This window comes from Barbus barbus (assembly GCF_936440315.1).
Source record: "Barbus barbus genome assembly, chromosome: 17".
NCBI classification, from domain to species: domain Eukaryota; kingdom Metazoa; phylum Chordata; class Actinopteri; order Cypriniformes; family Cyprinidae; genus Barbus; species Barbus barbus.
In genome coordinates, this window is record NC_136745.1 from 7,077,688 (window position 1) to 7,099,251 (window position 21,564).

General features: G+C 36.6%; 1 protein-coding gene across 1 annotated transcript in view; it reads left to right on the top strand.

Moving 5' to 3' along the window:
* Positions 1 to 21,564, top strand: part of LOC306883783 (AF4/FMR2 family member 2-like) — a 237,431-nt gene that overhangs the window by 183,601 nt on the left and 32,266 nt on the right. Inside the window, 1 exon segment of the mRNA XM_079439265.1 lies at positions 19,468 to 19,630. Within this exon segment, the coding sequence (XP_079295391.1) occupies positions 19,468 to 19,630 (163 nt within the window).

Genomic DNA, 21,564 nt, shown 5'->3' on the forward strand with positions numbered 1-21,564 from the left:
TTCGTATTTTATATTGTTACACATATGAGTCCGATAGTCTGATGAAGGTTTTGGATTCAATATTTGTATTCATCTGGAAGATTATGGATACGCTTTGTTCTTACATTGAAAATGAAATCTGATTACCTTTCACCAGACTGAAACTCTGGCCAACCTTTTTTACCACGGCACAAGTACACATGAGTGGAAACAGAGTAAAACAGGTGCAGATCAAAGAGTCTGTCCCAGATCACTTCTTTTCCCCCATTTTCACCTTGGTTGCCTATTTGCTTTTGAGTTTCTACGAATCGTGAAATTCCTTGTTGGTTTAATAATGCATTACCGTGGCAACAGGTTTGAACTTTTGATGTTTGCTTTATATTATGCTGTTCAGAAATGGCTTGGCATTTGTCCCAACAGATAAGTTTAACAGAACTCTGAGAAAATCTTTGTTTGGATTATAACCTACATAATGCCTCAGAGGCTTTGCAAAAGACCAAACTCATTAGAACTGCAAATGGTATTCAGGAGAACCGTTCGTAATGGTTCAGATATTCTTACCCCATTTCTTGACCTTTGCTCTGCCTCGCGGATATGATATGTTAATGTCAGAATAATGTTTCAGTTCTGAGAGGAAATGAAATGATATTGTGCCCGAATCGTGACCTCTTTGGAGACTAGTAATTTGTGTAATCTTGTAAGTATGAGCTTAAATAATAATGCACATTCAATGAAAATGGGGGGGGGGGGGCTTGAAATGCTTTTTTATTATTATTTAAGATGTGTTCATTCCCTGAAAATGTTGTACATCCACTATAAAGGGTAAATCAAAATATTATCTTGAATTAATTTTCCATGAAGAGTTAATGTAAAATATACATGCAAATTAAATAAAAAACATGAATGAATGAATACATATTTGTAGTCTAATTAGACAATCAGTTGGGGTTTGCTTGATTATGAGCACATGCTAATTGGTAGTAATTACTATTTTTTCCCACATTTTTTTATTAATATTATTATTTTCTATATTATAAACTTTGTAACGGGCTGAATGGTTGAGCTTTGTGAAAATTGCAAAACTAAAATTTGTCTTCCCTTATTTTTTGCTTTATCGTGCTGTGAAACTCAAAATGTAGAACAAATTGTTTTGGTAAAATAAGTTGATTAATTGCAGATTATATCAAAATTATGACATAAGAATGATTTTATGATTTTATCTAATTTACAGAATCAAAGTTCTGAAATTTTAATGGGATGCAATTTGAACACTATTAGTTGAAAGTGCTCTAAACTTTTCAACTCTTGCGCAAAGTCCCTGAAGATTACTAGTGCATGAATACTGTTGCAAAATTCTCTCGCATGAACACACCCCGCTTATTTCTCTTAATTTCACTCCAATCAAAACATCTCAGCCAACTCTCATGTCATCAAAGCCGGACTTTCCCTTCTGTCAGTGCTGGACCGGCATCTAGAGGCACATAGAGTATATACACATTTGGGATGTGGCAAGTGTGTCGGCCATAGCCTTCCCACTGATAGTCCACAAAAGATAAGACATTTCAGGAGCGCTTCTCTTAGATCCAGGATCTCTCTCTTCCTAGCCCCATCTGACCAATTATCAGCAACATTAGAGAAACAGCCAGATGTTGGCACAAATAAAGCATTACCGTGGCGATCACAAAATCACTCCAGGAAGACCTTTGTGTTGACCATCTTGCGGTTCGGAAACATTTCACTCGTCTTTGTGATTGTGGACACACAACCCAAAAACCAGGTGTTGCTTACCAGATGTCAGGTCATTCTGCAGAGATTCAGACTTAATGACCATCAATTACAGTTCAAACCAAACAAATCTCTCTGCTATAAACAAGGTCCCAAGATATTTGATTTTTCTCAAGTCAAACTGCAATGAGGCCTTTGTGAGCTGACAACTCAAGATGGTTCTCATTGAGTTCCTGAGGTTTGTTCATGGATACTTGAGTGTGGTGATGTTATTGTGATTGCGAGATGCTTTGATTTCAGTTGCTTCAGGTCAAAGTCATGCTTTACTTTCAGCCTGTCTGTTTCTCATGTGGGCAAACATGCACATTTATCTTTTCTCCATTTCACATGTCCGTCAAGCTTGTGCCTTTTCATTTTAATGTCATCGCTCCATATCTTGCTCTCTCACACATATTGATTACACACACACACACACACACACAATACATCCTCTGAATCATTCCTGTCATAGTCAGCACAATGTGTGTTTTTATAATGTATCTCTCAGTCACTGTGTGTTTACCTCTGTGATGCCATGGTCTAATAATTCACCTCAATCTACGTAGGCCTGTCAGACCCCTTAAAGCACACAGCTGTAACATAAATCTCCCTTTCTTTGCCTCTCTGCACCCCATGAATGTGTTAAATGAGATCTCACTCTGACGGGTCTTTTTTAAGAGTGAGGAGGTGCCGTTTAAGTGCTGAACTTGTGCGGATAAGGAATGAGCCAAACTCAGCCGAGGATTTGTCTATGAATCTAGGCTGTGCAGGGATAGATGGGGAAATATGTGTGAATATTTACTCTGGAAGAGGCGTCTGCATTACAAGTTTGACAGATTGTGTATGTATGAATATAGATACAGATGTACAAAAGATGTGATCGATAGAAAGATTTACAGATGGATGGATGGATGAATAGATGAATGGATGGATGGATGGATGGATGGATGGACAGAGCGATGGATAGAGAGATGTATATATCCATAGATAGATAGATTGATAGATGCACTGTGCTGTCTGCTTATCTGGAAATGTACTTACTTTTGAATACAATATAGGATTTATTAGTTACAATATTTAACTTTGTGATGTTTCATTTCAGGCTGGTTTGTGTCACTTCTATATATTTCTGTTCTTTGAAGTGAGTGTGCGTAGGATGCTTGACGATGATGCTGCAAAAGCTGATTTATGTGTTTACTGATGGGAACAAATTAACATGACTCAGAGGCCTCTGTGAAGCGTCTCTTTCCACTTGATGTTTATGTTACTCCCACATCAAAAGAGCACCTGTTAATGAACCACAAATATATGACAGCTAGTGCTGCTAATGGCCAGAAAGCAGTTTAAATGAATGAGGGAAACATCACTGGAAAACTGCAGATCGACTGGAGGGATTCCAGGGAGAGAGTCGGTTTTGTCTTTACGAACAAAATGATCGGCTGAATGTTGCTGCAGGATAAACTCTTTCAAAAGCAATTTTTAAGGGGCTTAACAATATATCAGAATGCTTTCAAGAGCAGTATTTATAAAACAGCATAGCAATTGACGCTGGAAACAATCAAACATCATTAGCAGAGAATGTAATGGGGTTATTTCTATGCAGAAGCTTAAAAAAGGGATGTGTCTTTGTTAAAGCAGAGTTTCTGGAAAAGACACATTATTTATCAATAGAGGGAGGTGAAGTCAGAACACCCAGCATTCAGTTTCATGTCTCCCATCTATCAAACATGTATTGCACACACTAAATAGGTCTTGTCATAGTCATAAAGCCGTGCTGGTGTTGACACACTTTGTCCGGCTGACAGACAGATGATGCTTTTAAAGAGAAGCACAGGGCAATTTATTTGTGTGACCCACATTTGACTCTGCCTGAGCTTGCATTCTTTCTGTTATCATGGATGTGTTCAAACGCAAGCAGGACTGCTTTTTTTCAGACTCTCTTTCCCCAGAGCTGACAGTACAACTTTGAATTAATTGCATTGTTTACTTTTTTGTTTTTACCCTGTCGAATCAATCACTTCATCTTTTAACTCCTACAGCAAGGTGTTTGCATCTTCAAATTTTAAAGCTCTCTTTTACTTGCTAGAAATTATCCATTGTAAAAAAAAAAAATTGCACTCAACTGGATCTACAGATACCACATTTACAGCCGAGAAAGCGTTAATCGAATCAGGGCCGCGCTACCAGGTGTCACAAGATATGCTCTCAACACATGTGCATCTTTTTATGTGTGACTGGCGGAAAATCTGCTAGTTTAGCTGTCAACATCTGAGCAAGGGTTAAAATATTATGGTGTAAAAATCTGTCATAACTCATAACACTCTAATAACTGATAGAATAAGCACAGAATAAGAAGTCGGATTAGCATAATATTCAGGCTACAATTGCCTTTAGGGCGTAAAGCAGGCTACAATAACCTTTAGGACATTCTTTCTTCTGCGTAACATAAAATAAGATATTTTGAGAAATGGCTCAGTATTTGTTTTTGGAAGTCAGTGGAAGTTAATGGTAAACGAAACACTTTAGTTAGCAACATTGTGTTATGCAAAATAAAGAAAGTCATACAGGTTTAAAATCAACATTTGTCACACACACACACACACACACACACACATATACAGTATATACATACATACATGCATACATATATGTATATAAACGAAACACTTAAGTTACCAACATTTTGTTATGCAAAATAAAGAAAATCATAAAGGTTTAAAAGCAATATTAAATTAATGTGACACACACACACACACACACACACACACACACATATATATATATATATATATAGCTGCAATAAACTGTCTGTAAAAATATATAAATACCAATTCAGATGCAGCTTTTGAAAAAAGAAAAAAAACATAGCAATTGTTGCATATATATATATATATATATATACTGTATATATAACTGTATGTGATTTCATGTACTGATTTGGATGGGATTGGGATTCTAGTTATTATTAAGGTGGATTGTTTGGATGAGGGCATCACAGAAGGAGAGGCTATACAGTATGTATTATTTTTTAAATAATTAATTGATTAGGGTAAAGATCATACATTGCGCTTTTCCGAAAGTTGCCGTTCTGAGCTGCTTTTGGGATCTGACTCTCTCCTTATCGATTTCATTTTCTTTTTAGGATGCCAGAAGAACCACCAACTGTTATTTCACTAAAACAAGTTGGCAAAAAGATTTCAATCCATAAAGAAGGTGCACCAGGCAATCAGAGAAAGAAAAGTAGCTTTAGTTACAGAACTGGAATCAAAAAGCAGGACTATTGTTAAAGAAACTAGTTCATAGATTCTCTTCACGTTTGTTGCTCTGCTTGTTTGTGTTTTCAATGTAACAGAAATAGAAGAGACTATTATTTTAATTGAATCATAAAAGGAAATATTACTATGTGCATGCCTAGTTGTAAAATAAGACCAGTGAACGGGGATTTATGTGTCGCCCACTTCATTCTGGCAATATTCTATATGTCACTATTTGCATTTGGTGTGGGCGACAGCTCTTCGCAAGTTAACGCCCGACTCTCGGCTGTGTTTATGCTTCTCCATCTGTCTCTGACAAATAACTTCATGTGCCAGCGGTTCAGCTCAAGCACACAGGGCTTTGTAAATATGTAATAGTCACGAGCTTGTCAATGTCCATCAGGTTTGACTGGGATTCTCTAAGCTGCCCCTCTGGGTGCTCATTTCTCCCATAATCCTTCTCTCAGCTCTTCAGTTGTCAATCAAGCAAGGGTGCATTAGAAGAGTGAGGCACTGGCGGTGGCAGCTAAAGATGCACAGGCAGACTTTGATAATGAACGCAAAGGAACACAGTGGAAATCCCACAGCTGACAAAACCAAAGACCCTTCAGTGACAGAGTAGTTGTGTGTATTCAGACAGAAACACACACATTTTATACATTGTGAAGAGGTGTATTGTTTTGTACAAGTGCTACACTGTAAGCCTTAAGAATGTATTTATTTATTAATTTATTCATTCATTCATTTATTTATTTATTTGCAATTAATTATTTAGTCATAGTCATTTTGCTATACTTAAACATGAAATGAATTGACTAATAAAGTCTTCATTAAAATAAAAAATAAAAACACCACAATGCAATAGAAAAAGCTGACAGATGCTAATATAAAAGTACTGTGGCCATACAATACCGTGGTAAGTACTTTGGATTACCATGGAAATACTCGGAATTAGTAGTATATAAATGTGGTTAAAAAAAATTAATTATTTATTTATTAACATTATATATATATATATATATATATATATATATATAATTTTATAGCATGTAAATAATTATATATATATATATATATATATATATATATGAATAGTCTTTAATTATTTATTTATATTTCTACCTTATATATAACTATTATTTATAGTATAAAAATAATGATATTAGTAATCAAAGTCTTATTTATTTATTTTTATATAATATATAGCATCTATATTTATATATAAATATTATTTTATAGTATAAAAATAATTATATAACTGAATAAAGCTATTTTTATTTACGAATTTATACATTTATTTAATTACTTATTTTACATTTCATAAATCATAGAAAAATGCCAAAAAAAAAAAATAAAAATCACACAAGTTGGAACACTTTTGCTCTCAAAAACACATTTAATGAGGTTACCATAACAAATGTCACATCTGTTCAGATCATGAAATGATTATATTTTGGTTATGCGCGTTTTCATTCCTTCCCTCCTTCATTCCTTATTGATTGATTTATTGTTTGATTGAATTTCCACCTCATTTTAAATAAAATTTTCTGTAAAAATAAATAATTTTGATTTAGTTTTGACACTTTAGGCCTATTACTCACACACAACGTGACATCCTTAAAGGAATAACATATTTGCACTGTATTTGATTGCCTTGCATTCCAGAAGATTTCACAGTTAAATCATTAAAACACGCTCATTTGCAATTATAAAAATGTGGCATTATTAGCACCGCGGGTTAACTGCAAACTCTGCTTGGACAGTGTCCAGATGCTAGTGGGGGAACAGGTAGTGTTAGCGCTGAATAGATGCTCCAACACAAAGGCGTCTGTGATGGTAATTGAGCTTCATTAGCGATTAGCGGCAGCGGCGTGCTGCGGCTCAGGTGCCTGGGTCAGGTTAGCACAGGTTAGCACTAATGTGCAGTGGCACTGTAATAACTGCCACGTTACAGCCTTGTCAGAGACCATAGCGGCGGATCTCCCCATGGGTGGTGAACAGAGGGTGGGGGGATGTTTCTGTATCTGCAGGATGGCATACGCGCAGAGGCAGTCAACACTGCACACACAATCAAATTAATTGGAGGCGAGACTATTATCCAGCTCGAATACATTAGCACTCCTGCATGCAGAGCAATATCCTACCCTTGTCGTGCTGGAGCTACATGGCACAGTGGCTGTTTTGATGAAGCTGGGATGCAGGAGGTGTTGACCTCAGTGTGATGTTGCGATGTGTGATGTGATATAATAAGAAGAAACATAATAAAAACGGAGCTATCTGTTTTTGCAAATAAACTCTTCATATTCAGACTTATAACTATATATATTCAGCTTTATTTATAAATATTCACAATTCGCTTCTACATATTCAGATTTTATGTAATTATTGCCTCTTTGGCCCTTCATAATATAAATATTAAATAATTTGGTAACACTTTATTTTAAAGTGTCCTTGTTACACATGTACTTACTAAAATAATAACAATTAATTATGCATAATTGCATGCAAGTAACCCTAATCCTAACCATACAGTAAGTACATGTAGTTAATTAATATTACTCATTACTGTAATGCATAATTACACTGTAACAAGGACACCTTAAAATAAAGTGTAACCAATAATTATATAATTGTATAAAGTATTTTTTGTATTATTATTATTTCCTTACTTACTTACTTATTTTACATGTCATAACTCATAGAAAAATGCCCCCCAAAAAAGTCACACTATTCAGTCAAAGTTGGTACACTTGTGAGGAAACCCGCAAAAAACAAAACAGCGAAGCGGTCCTCAGATGTCATGTTCATTACTTACAGCAATAATCTAACATTAATTCGGTCTCGAACTGATTAATTACCAGAAGTGATCAATCCACCACCTGCTTCACGTCATTAACGACAGTTCTCACCAATGCGGTTCGAATGACAGATGTGCAACAAAGTTCCTACATCTTCGGGAACGGTTGTGACTATCTAGTTAGTTTCTCCAATAATGTATTGTACTTGGGTAGTTAAGCAGCGAGTTGTTCAGGAAATTGCAACCCTGGTTGATTTCTCATTAATAACGGTTCTTAATTGGTTTCTATAGAACTGTTAACATCCATGGAACCTTATAGTGGAAAAAGATTATTAAAATATTCTTCACACTTAGAAAAATCAGTGTTTGTAAATGACTCTGGGCACTGAATTGGTTTCAGGGCAGTTTGCAAGAATGTTGGCTTGTGTTTGAACACTCCAAATAAACTCAGACCATCTCAAATGTTTGCACTCCCAGTGTGGCTCGCTTACATGTAAATACAGAGCGCTCCAGGTTAACTTTATTTTCACATTAGCGTAATTCTAAATATATTTGGACACTACATGTTAGTATACACAGCTAATGACTTGGACGCAGTTTGTGGATAGAGGAATTTTCTTCCTGTTTCTATGTATAGAACAAACACAAATTGTCATGTGATCCAGAACACGTCGACAAAATCAAATCGACTTTTTTATACAGATTTTTTTTTTTTTTTGGAGAAATTAATACTTTCATTCAGCAAGGATGCATTAAATTGATGAAAAGTGAAAGTAAAGACATTTGTAGTGTTAGAAAAGATTTCATTTTTTACTTTCTATTTATCCTGAAAACAAAATATTAAGCAGCACAGCCATTTTATTAACACTGATAATAATAAATGTTTCTTGAACAGCAAATCAGCATATTAGTATGATTTCTGAAAGTTCATGAGACATGAGTAATGTTGCTGAAAATTCAGTAATTTATCTATTTTTTTATTTACTTGTATTTCCTAATATTACTGTTTATACTGCATTTTTGTATCTGTATTTTCTGTATCAAATAAATGCAGCTTCAGTAAAAGATTTATTTTCAAAAACAATTTTTAAAAAGTCTTACTGACCCTAAATCTTTTAACAATAGTGTAATTTATTGATTCATTATTATTATTATTATTAAGTGGTGAAATTGCGTCAAATATTGATAGATTCTTAATGGAAATTGGCCAGGTTATTGAATGTAATTGTTGAATCAGCTAAACATCTCTAATATCTACACAGGAAATACAACTTCTGTCACTGACTCATAACTTCTCTCAGAATTTCCCGGTTTGTCGGAGGTCCCGTATGATTATATGACTTCACCAGAAGACGTAACCAAAAAGCATACTGTTTACAAGTGCACATCATCCCTTGAAAATCAATACTAAAGTAATGAGTGCGGCAGCTGACTTTGTTTTCCAGTCGGTCCACATACAATCCCAATGAAAGTTTAAGAGCACTAAACAATCATGAGACGACAAGATGATAGGACATTCCTCTGGCCACTGTATAATTTACTCTGGAGTGTATCCATTAGTCCATCAAGCTAAAAACAAAAGGCAAGTGGAGAGGATGACATATTCATTGGCACTCGCATACGTTTACACCGAAGCTGGAGACATAATCACAGTTGAAATATTTGCTAATAGGGTGCAAGGCTGTCATTCTAAATTAAAGTGAATACAAAGTGTGCTTTTTCTGCTCAGCCCCTGCATCTATGGAGTCTTTTTACCACAGAGCTAAGAGGATGACTTGGGCATCAGAGCAACAACAGCTGCAGGCTACATTGCAAGCTTTTCTCTCTCTCACACACACACATGTCTCTCAGCTGGAGTTAGTGTGTGTTATTCTGGCTGGTCTTCTGTTGAGGTAATTAGACTCTCTGTATGCCTCCAGCCTGCTCTCTCTCTCTCTTTCTCTTACCCGAAGCTCCACACACTCCAGATTTTCAACTCATTTATTGATGTGTTTTTCACTGTGAATCCACTCTCCCCTTCAATTTACGTTTCTCCCTCCACTGTCAAAACACACTCTCCTTTCCAGGCCTACACCCATCAAGTTTCATTGAATGAATTTTTCATTAACTGATCCCACTTTTTATCTTTTTCTCCCATGCTGAAAGTGTTTTCATCTCCGAGCGGAAGACAGATTAATGTCCTCCCATCTGGTTTTGACTCACAGGATGTCACATAGAATTTGAGAAATTAGTGTGTTTGGGGCAATTTGGAAAGTCTGCATGCACGACCATGTGCCAGAAACAAACCAACTGCTCGAGAACAACAGCAATTATCAGCCACTGACTGTGGTAATGCTGATGGTGGGAAATGAACGGGTGATTTACATGAAGGTGTTGTGTAATGATTCTCCATTCATTGAGACACAATCCTGTTCAGAAACTCTTCTTATAGAGCATGTGCCTCGTTGAAACATCTATTTGATGTGTGTGTGTGTGTGTGTGTGTGTGTGTACTTGTTTATGCTACATTATGGGGACCAAATGTCCCGACAAGGATAGTAAAATCTGAAATTTCTGACAGACAATTTTTGACATTGTGGAGACCGGCCTGCGGTCCCCACAAGGGTAAATATATATATATATAAAAATCCTAAATGATGTTTATCTGAAAGTGTAACAATGCAAACAGGTTTCAAATTACAGTGAAATTACAATAAATAAATAAAGCATTAAGTTGCAATTAAAAGAAATAAAGTCACAATTGTCAAACGTAAAATTGTAAAGAAGTTGAAATGTTGAGATCTGAAGTTGGAGTTTACAAGATATAAAATCACAATTATGATGTAAAGTCACAATCACAAGAAATAGTCGCAACAGTGAAAAACAGTTATTGGATTTATTTCCCTCTGAGGTGAAAACAGAGCCTGCTGTCCAGATAATTTAGTAGCAGAAGTGTGAAGCAATCACTTTAGAAGGTGAACTGTAATTTCTCTAAATCGTCCTTTTCTGAAATGGATGGATGTACTTCTGGTTTAATGATACAGAGGTATTTCCTGTAAGAAGAGTTTGCACACTCCCTTACTGGCATCAGTGCATGTCACATACAAAGGTTACTGGGTTTACCAACCTTATGTGGTCATGTCAGTGAAGTTGAATGATTGGATATAACTCTGCAGAGTCAAGATCAATAAGCCATTCTATCGTACAATCACATGCCAACAAATATAAAGTTTTAGTCTGTGTGTATTTTAATATTTACACCCTGGTTCAGTGTACTTGAACTTTAAGGACCAACAGTAAGTGATGCTTACTTTTTTACAAGACTAGTCAAAATTATTTTCTGTGGTAACTGACGTCATGCCATGAAATGAACCCAAAACAATGTGTGAATCTTACCAATGCTAATTTTCTCAGGGCAGGTTTTTGTATATAATCCCAAACAGAGTCTAATTAGTTATTGTCATTGCAGGGCTGACAATGTAAACAGTTATTTTTTTTCATACAGCAGGGCATATCATTGATTTTAGAGTAAGGTGAAGCTTCAGTTAGCCTCGGATGGTGTATAAAAGCCAGCGTAGCGCTAGCATTAGCATTGAGAGGGTGTATGAGAGAGGACATATCTCTGCCTCTGTGCCAGAGGTCTTTTTATAAGGCTCAATATAGAGAGCCCATGAGAAACAATGTGCAAATTGCTGCTTCATTAGATTTCCAGCAGCACTTAGAATGAGCGTGTCAGCATTTGAGGCTCTGCTGGTCCCAGCTGAGCAGTGCAACTGTGTGTGTGTGTGTGTGTGTGTGTGCGTGTGTGTGCGTGTGTGTGTTTGTGTGTGTGTGTGTTGGCAGCTTGTGGGTGGCTCAGCATTTGTATCCAGCTGAAATAGTGCAGGGTAAGAGGGCTCTCTGGTGCCTGGAGAGAGAACGCACTAGATCACACCTAAACAATACTGCAAACTACATAAACATAGAAAGACACTCAGTACCGCAGTGCTCTGCCTATTTTATTTCCGTGCTTTAAAGAAGTACACTTATTTGATATGTTATACATTTTCATTTAATTGCAATTAACATGCATTTTAGTGTCCAGAAACATTACATTCAGTTTGCACTTATTCTTTCAAAGTACATTATTTCTTTAATAAGTAAATTTTTTAACAAGGGAATGCATAGGCCATGCTGATTTGTCAACCAATATTTGGCCAGTTAGATATAATTGACATTGTCCATTTACCAAATAAATATGTATGCCTAGCCAATTAGCAGACCAATATGTAATTTCCAAACCCTACTGACAGATTGTCAACAGATAATTAAGTAGTTCTTATTTCAGTTACTGTGAATTATGAGTAAATATTGCGTATATGTTAATTTTCTTGTAGCAATGTTGTTTATCAATCTAATATTCAACTTAAGTAAATAGTTACTAGAGCATCAGTCATTAAGTATATCTTTAAATCTTTAATACATTATGGATGCTTTTCAGAAAAGATGTTATCTGTGTTTAAGGATTTTTTCATGAAGCTACACACTGTTTACATGTACCCTAAACAGTTCAACCATACACATTAATCATCGAGGGAAACAGCTCTGTTTTCAATAACAAATTTGTGTAATTAGAGGAATATTATTACACCTTTTTTTCTTAATGGCTCCTTTAATCTCTCTTGGCCAGAGTTCCTTTTCTCAACAATGTGAGCCCTTCACATATTAATCATAGTCAACCAGTGCTTAATGTGTGCTGCTTTGTTTGCATCTTAATTCATGTATGCTTTTTCATTCAGCTGTAATCTATTAACATCCTGCATCTCTATTCTTTCTCCCTCTTTCACTCCCCATCTCATTCATTTCTCCACTTCTTTGTTAATTGCACTCACACACGGTGTGAATTCAGGTTGAGAATGTGGGTTGGGAGTGTCTAGATGGAGAAGAGCTTGTTCAGAAATCCCTCCACATATTAATAACTTGTTTACTGTGTCAACAATGGCATTTTGCCTCTCAAAGGCAACATATGAAATCAAATCAAGCTCCAGTGATGTGGATCTAATTGTGTGAATATCAGGTGACTCCACTTCATAATGTTCTGTAAAGTCATTCATCTTAAATGTTGCTCATTAGCTTCTAAAATGGTCATTAATTAGGTTGTACATGCAAATACAGTACACATACTGCTATAGGACCTTCTATAGGTTGTTCTTTATTGATGAAAATATTTTGGAAAAGCAGACAAAGTATCAATACAATAAATGTATAATTTTAGTCTGTTACTTCGAACAGTTAGGAAACAATTGCTTTATAAATTCCCCTTTTAGGACCAAAATGGTCAAAAGTTCATCTTGTTTTCTGGCAGTCGGCACAGCCATCTCATAACTGCATGTATACGTAATATATCCTTGTAAATCTACTATTAACTTTGACATTTAACTTTCTTTTGATTCAGCTTGTTAGCTTTGATTTGTCTGTCCAAGGCGGTGGGATATGTTCTTTTAGCCCTCTCAGAATGCTTTAAGACGGGCCAAAGGGAGGCCTGGGATTCGCGTACCACCCTTTGCAATGGCCGTGGTCCTGCTCTTTCTGGAAAAACACAACTCTAAACAAGCAGAGCATAATTATGTGAGAAATATCTCCATCTGGAGCCTTTGGGGCTTTTCTGTGAGACTTTGACATTTAAAGAAAGCCACATATGGAGCGTTTCAAAATCATGATCATTTGGGTAATATTTCTGTCTCTCAATCTGTAGAGCATGGCGCTGGCAACACCAAGGTCATGGGTTTGATTCCCAGGAAATTAACTGATCAAATGCATTGCTTGCATGCAATGTAAGTCACTTTGGATAAAAGCATCTGCCACAATGCATGAATTTAAACATAAAATTAGTATTTTGGTTAGCTATGCAATGTTGCTCACGGTACATGAAACATCAAGCTACAAAAATAGTACTGCCTTTTGTTTTACTAGCATAATAAACTGGATTTATTAAATACAAAACTTGCCAGGATGTTAAAATGTCTTTTAATGGTTGCAAGGTGGTTTCACTGGCATTTAGGGTGGTTCCCAAATTTTTCTATTCAGTTGTTAAGGTGTTCTGGGTGGTTGCTTATTGGTCGAAATAGCCCAGCCTCAAGTCTTTTGTTTTCTGGTCTCTAGATGACTTGGAATCCTTCCAAAAATGTAACCACTAACAAGCCGCATGCTTCTGTTGAAAGCCCAGCATGAAAATAGCATGTAAATGTCACCGGCCCAAACACTTCAGTAATTGTGTCCTACTTAAATGAAGTGCAAGTTAACCATTCAAAGCAAATAGCCACTTAATGATTGAACCATATGGCTGCATTGCCACAACAAAGCCAAAAATGTCCATAGAGACAGTCCTTTTCTTAAATTTATTCAAAAATGCTTGCGCAGAAAGATTTGAGAGAAATGACCGTCTTTTGATCAGTGGTTTGACTTTTGTATAAAATTTTTATTTTGGACATCACGTGGTGCCTTGACACATAAAACAAGTTTTAAATGTAAGAAAAAGTCCTTAGTGTAAAATATAAAGTGTGTTAGCTTTAATGCAAACTGCATAGACCCAACAAAATATAAAAGTATGAGAAAGAAATAAGCTAAATTGGTTGATGTTGGTTTCCGCATGGCTCATAAAATGAGGTTTTATGCTTTCAGCACGCATTCGTTCACTGCACAGAGCTAACTATAATTGTGTTGTACTTTCTTTTAATTTATAGTTGTGTTTTTTTTTTTAGCTCGGTAGCTTTGATTCATCTCATTTGTTTTTGTGACATGGGAAACGTGGCATTTAACTTTTAGTTTCTACTAACCAGATGAATTTTCATCAAAATACCGTAGAGCTTGATTGAATAACCACAACAACAGGGAAAGTGGTTTCTCCTTTCTTTAAATGTTGATAAACCAGTTTATTTTTCCATTATCATAATGACACACTATTAAATGATTATTTGCATTTTATTTGCAGTTTTTCCCTACTCTCAGTGACCCAATCAGTACGTACCAGCAACCCACCAGCAGAAAAGCACTGCTTTAGATTATGGTATGGAAATGCGTTTGACATCTGCGCTGTGTTTTCACAGAGAGTAATCAGTGTACGCGAGTCAGATGGAATTATGGTCTTGTTTTGAACATTTGCATACAGTTGAAACATTTTAATCAAGGACCAGGCCTAAACTGAGCTTGGGAAACCAACCGTCAACTTATAAATACGCTCAGCATGTCTCTGTTGTGAAATGAAGAGAACAGATCTTGTAATGAATCAGGAATCACAGTCGTGTTTTGAACAGGATCTATAATCCATTCCTCATGCGAACAGAGCATTGATTGAATCAAATAAAGCTTGTAATGGATTTAAGGGCAAAGGGAAGTCACAATCATCATCGTAGAGATGTGTGGCGAGTTATTCTTCAAGGCGATTTATAAAAATCATGCATGCGCTGCTCGCAGATGATCGTTTTATGGGCGGTGGGCTGATGACTTATAAATTAAACTCCTTCAGGTCTCTTCTCATCTTCTCTATCCATATGTGCTTCAAACTCTTTGTTGCTTTCGCCCCCCCGAACACATAATCATGTTTAGCGCCGAGACCACGTCCTCGAATTCTTTTGAACTTTTTTAATGTAACTTATTGGTGGAAATCATAAATTCACAGTTCATTAAATTCTCCTACGCCGAAGAAGTCTGGTTGGTAGTATTGAAAGGTTGCGATCCAGACTAGATGTCTGAAACAGTCCCAGCTCTCTAAGGGGAATAAAATCAAACGTGGGCTTCTGAGCAGTGGCCCAGGTCTCTGCCTGCTCCAGCGACTGTAGGATTCGTTCATCTATAATTAACTCTTAAACTTCATTGAATGAGAATTTGAAAAAACAAAGAAAAAGATGACAGTTCTGCCCTTGGATTTGAGACACGGCGGGAGACGGTGAGAATAATAATGCAAACTCGCTCAGGGTTCGTTAGTACGCTTGTACATAGATCTGCAAATAATTACGATCTACAAACAAATACAAGAACAGAGGCGGCCTTTGCTGAGGTCCCGAGTTGCAGCGCTCGACTCGATCCGCTAGTGGCCCTAATAGAAGGTCTTAATGAGTCTCTTTAACCAGCTGGCATCTTTCAGATGCTGCTTTTTCTTGCCCCCCTCCATTGTAAGCTCTCTCCATCTGCGATTCGGCCCATCAGACAGACCGCCAGGCTGTGACTATCTGTCACATTGATCTGAGATTATGGTATCAGTGTAAACACAGAGAGAAAAACACTAGTCGATGGGGTCCCTGTAGCTTCCAGTGATGCATCAGCCTTTGTTTTGGTGTGACCTGTGATAATCTCAGGGGAGAGATCACAGCTTCGGCCCTTGTATTAGCTTGTTTTTCTGTAAGCAAGAGCCGTGGATGGTGTGCTTTGAATATATTTTAGATGCTACAGCTTTTAGGCAAGTCCTAGTTTGATTTATTTGGTTGGTGTGAAATGGATTGACCAAACTTGATGGACGACAAGCTCCAATGTGGACCGAACTTTTTCAGCAGTAGTGCTTTATAAATGTGTTAAATTAAATGCATGATGTTTTTCATAACAATCTCTTAAGGTTTTCAGCAGATAAGTGAATTGTGGCGACTTTCTCTTGAGAAGTCAATCACACTGATGCTCTCCATGTTTCATCTGATTGGCTGTTTGCTGGCACACTTTCAGTTGCACTCGCTACAGAAATCTATGGATCAAACCCTGAGTTGACAGAGAAACTTTATAGCAGCTAAACCAGGTTTGGATGCTAAACCTTCTATAAACTCAGCGTTTGTTCAGTTATCTTCATCTAACAGACTACAGAAGTCTAGCTAGTGTTTATTTTTTGTGCATACATCTGGTCTCATATTCCCTACTGCTTAGCACCAGCCTGGAAAATTGCTTCATTATAAAGCATGAATATTTAAAGTGTAAAATGTTCTAAATATTGTTATTTATTCATTAGAGTTGTTTGAGATGTTTTGCTTATGCCTGGAGATCTTTTTGGGTTTGTAACAGCAATGTGCATTGACAGCACATTATTTAAAGCCATGATAAACTAGGAGGCCTGTGCTAACTCTTCCCTTACTAAATGTTAATAAGAGCCTTGATGGCTTTTGCATGGCATTACTTATGGTGGATTTGAGAAATATATTTGTGCACTTCTGTATGTATGTGTGTTATGTGAGTGTTTCAAGACAGATTGTAAATAAATGCTAATATGTTATTTGTAAAGTCGCTATGGTATTTATATAGTCATTGAATTGATAAATATTTACACTTATCTCTAATAATGTAGAGTAGCTGTAAATATCAACTTTGGCATAAACAGTTTTCTTAGTCTACTAGTATTCAGACCTAGAAGCGTCTAACATAAACCCTTATGAAAGCAGATATGTTATCGTTCCTTATTACAGTTACAGTTGAGCAGTGAAATGTTAGTTTAATTTACCCAGTTCTTTCGGTCCCAGTGGCCCAGTTCTAGTTGAGTTTGCCCAGGGCCTGCTGTAACTCCTTCAGGGAAACACTTCCTCCTTCCTGTGTTTGTGCAACGTGTGCTGCTTTGCGAGGAGAAAGCTATTCCCAAAGCTGCTCTATCCGGTCTGTTTGGGGACGAATATATCATTAATTATGAATAATGATGATAAGTAAACTTTGTTTACTTTTCATCACATTATACACTTGGCAAATCTGGAATAGGCCCTTTCATGTAAGTTAAATTGAGATAAAAGTATTATATACTGTACTAATTATATTATATTACAGATTTTTCATACAGAAAAAGGGCAAAATGTGTTATTGTGTTGTAATGTGTATTGTGTAAAGTAAACAATATCATCTGTGATTAAGATGAAAGAACCAGGAAACGCTTTCTCAGACTTGCCTTTCTCACATGAGATTCCACGGCTGTTAACCAAAGGTCAAGCTTATTAAGAAAAATGACCTTCTGCCTTTTTTTTTTTCTTTTCTTTTGGTTTGTATGTGTGTATCATACCAATCAGTGCTATTTGCATAGACAAAGGTCTCAGAGGTTGGTGTTTTGAAAGAACAGCTCATTCACAGTGCATGTACCGTAACTGTGTCGTGTTTCTTTCAGGTGGTATTTGATTAGGAGATTTAATAGATATTAAATATAACATTTGTGTTGCATTAAAACAAGAAACCAAACTAAATATAACATTTGCATAAGTTGATTAAAAGTCAGAAAGATGAAGTTAGCTCTGAGCAAAGGTCTAACATCCACCACTACTGTATCTAATGAGATGACAAGCATGCATTTTGACCACACTGGCTGTCAGGAAGTTTAGGGTTTCTGCTGCACATCGATAGTGCGTGAGTGAACAAGAGGGCAATTTTGAATATAGCTTATGATTTTGGTTTTTTGTTTGCTTTTTCACTTTCCTGGGACAGGTTCCTCATTCCTGGCCAATGCTGTGCATGTCTTGCTGGCACAGCTGTAGACCAGAGCGCTTTTTCCTGTCATAACATAATCTCTAATGAAGTGTCAACATAAAGCAGCCTGGTCTGACCTTTGGAAAGGAATTTAATTTGCCTCCTTCTGGCATGTTTGACTCCATGTAGAACAATCTTGGATGGCCACATCTGAGGATACCCTGAGAAGTGAAGTACTCATTGGATTAGAACGCTGTGGCCTTTCATGAACTCATAAATAATGCTGAGCTTGACTGATAACTCTGAGACAGAGCCTAGTAATAGCCCCGTAGGTGGAGAAATAAACAAACCCTTTCTTTCCTTGCTCATTTTCTTTGTATTTATATCTTTCTATCTCTGTCTCTCTCTAAGTGATGTAGTCTATCATCAGCTGGTTCAGTTGTCTCTTTTTAAGTAGGTTCTCCAGAGCAGCATCAGCTAGTGTTGAAAAATGTATCATATGTGTATAAAAAAAAAATTATAGGTGAAAGAAATATCAAGGCTACTGAAGTAACATTTAACATAAAAAAAACAGCATACTATTTATGTTTTTAAACAGCATACTATGTTTTAACAGAAAAAAAAAAAAATCTTAATTTAGATAATTTGTTATTGTATGGAAAAGAGCTACTTATACAAATGTTTAGCATTTTGAGCACAAATTCTGAGGTATTAGGCTGGTTCTATACTATGGAAGTTTTCTCTACGGAATAAAAACAAAAATGTAGTTTTTTCATCTCACAATTCTGACTTTTTTCTTACAATTTTGAGTTTATATTATATTAAAAATTTTGAGAAAAAAAAGGCAGAATTGCAAGATACAGTATGAACTTGCAGTTCTGAGAAAAAAGGGAAAAATTGTGAGAGATGAACTTGCAATTGCAAGAAAAAAGTTACCTTTTATTTTTTAATTCTGTAGTGAAAACAAACAGGCAAACAAATAAGAATTGCTAAATGTAAACTAAGAAAAAATAAGTATAATGAGATACAAAATTACAATTGGTGATTGTAAACTCAGAATACAGAGAGTATTGTGAATGATGTGAAAAACATCCCTCGAGTAATGCTATGTGAATATTCGCTTCGCTTTGGTGTGCAGAAACCATTACAGCTCTGTCTCTTTCTCCTGCTGTTGAATAAAATCCAGTGTACATTAATAATACAATCTGTATCTACATCCATGCTGCCAATGGCACATTTGTGTGTTTTCAAGTGTGTCATATGATTTGACGAATGTTCTCCTCTGTTCTTTTTCCTAAAGCCTCCCTGGAACCACACCGCGAACCAGCGAACCAACCGGTCACTCCAGCGGCGCCTCGGGCAGCTCCAGCGAATCAGAGAGCAGCTCAGAGTCCGACTCGGACAGCGAGAGCAGTTCCAGTGACAGTGAGTGCAACCGAGCATCCCGCGCTGCCACACCAGAGGTACTGATCACTTCACTCCTCTCAAACTGTCACAACACATCCTCACACTGATCCATGACTCATCTCTTCATTCCATTCGCTGATGGCTGTTATTACAGGTGTTTCTCAGTTCAGCCCGTACGCTACAGGATAGGGCCAAAAATATGTGGAAACCCCCTTCTAATTAACAAACCCCTAAATATTTTTGCATCATTTCTATAAAGCTGCTTTAAAACAATATGCCTGACACCTCAGCGGCAAAATATTGGACGGCCCATCAAGACATGCTCAATTGTTAATTTATCTTCTTTACTTTTCTGTGAAGCTGATTACTTTTCTATGAAATAATACTTACTGCAAATAGAGCTATACAGGTAAAACTGTGTTTTGCATGAGACATTTTTGCCGATGCTGTATTGCGAAATAAATAAATTCTCTGTAATGTGAAAAGAAAATGTATAAATGTCTATTGTTGTAGTTTATAAAAATGCTGTTGTAAATGTCATATTTGGTGGAAGTCATAGACTGTTAGAATTTTTGCATTTAGTGATTAAAAAACCTTATTAGTACTGTAATTATTATTAATTAATACTGAATTTGGGGAAGAAAATTGTCTAATTGATGTGTGAACTTCAATTAGACAATTAAAAACATAATTTACCTACAGCAAAATATTATTTCCACTTTTTTTTTTTAAGGTGAGGCATGACCCAGACATTTTTTGACAGGTTTGGCTATTTCCTCAGCCCTTCTATTTAGTGTTATTTACAGTTTGTTTGTTTGTTTGATGTTTTGCTCACCTTCTGAACACTGGGTCCTGAGGTAAATGAATACCAGTTTATGCAATTATTTCCCTTAGATGATTATTGCCGGGCCCATTACCAGAAATTTCAATAGAACTGGGATGAATCTGAGTAAGTCTTTTTTCTCCTTTAGCTAAAGGCAAAGAGAGACTGAGGCAGCATTCCCCCTCTGAGTTTTCTCAGCATGGGTTAGGGGTAGGATTTTTGAAAGGATCTCCTCAAAGGATTAATTGGCAGCTTTAAAGTTGTCCCACAGTAGCCTGCCCAGGGCTCCCTAAGAGCATTACACAAGAGTAAACATCTCCCGGTTCTCATCGCCCCTTCTGTGTGTATACAGTAGCTTTGCTCTCTGCCAGGGATGGCCAATGGGAATCCATATCTTAGCACTGCAAGCTCTCTGGTCTGGTATGTTTCTCTTTCAAGCGGCGGCACACAGCCTTGATGCCTCAGTGGCAAAATATTGGGAGGCCTGTCAATTTCGACACGCTCAATTGTTAATTCATCATCTTTTCTGGTGCTTTCACTATAAAATTTGGTAGCTCATATTGGCGGAAATGTCTCTCTGACAGATGGAGAATGTGGCTTTTGAATGTGAAATAGCATAGGAGATTGCCTTTTGTCTCGAAACGTACCATCATGTCTGATTGGAAAGTGCACTGAATTGAATTTCTTACCCCGTGAGTTTAATGGTTAATATGTATGTCCACTCATTTCCACAGCTTCCTTTTCTGAATGATTTTCTATCATTCAGAGCATTCGAGACAGTGTTTATGGGTTCGTGGGAAAGATTTACTTGTGTCTGGAAACATAATGGTACACAACAATTGGCGTGAGATAATATAGCCGATGAAAACATCTCCGCAGCGAGAGATGTTAGCTGTCATCAGGACAGTACTCACAGCATTTCCTCCGTTATTCAGGAATTTTATGACTTCCTCTCTTAATGGCCTTTTCATCATAGCGCCAGTTCATTGGTCTGTGAAAGTCATATGATGGAATCATCAAGCTTCTCATGAATCAACTCTGGAGACAGATGAAATCTGTACCGATATGCATCATTAGAAAATTGGTTTCCATGCTATTTTACACATGCACCCATTTACACTGTATAGACCTCAATGCGCATAATGCATGTAAAAATGTCACATGCAA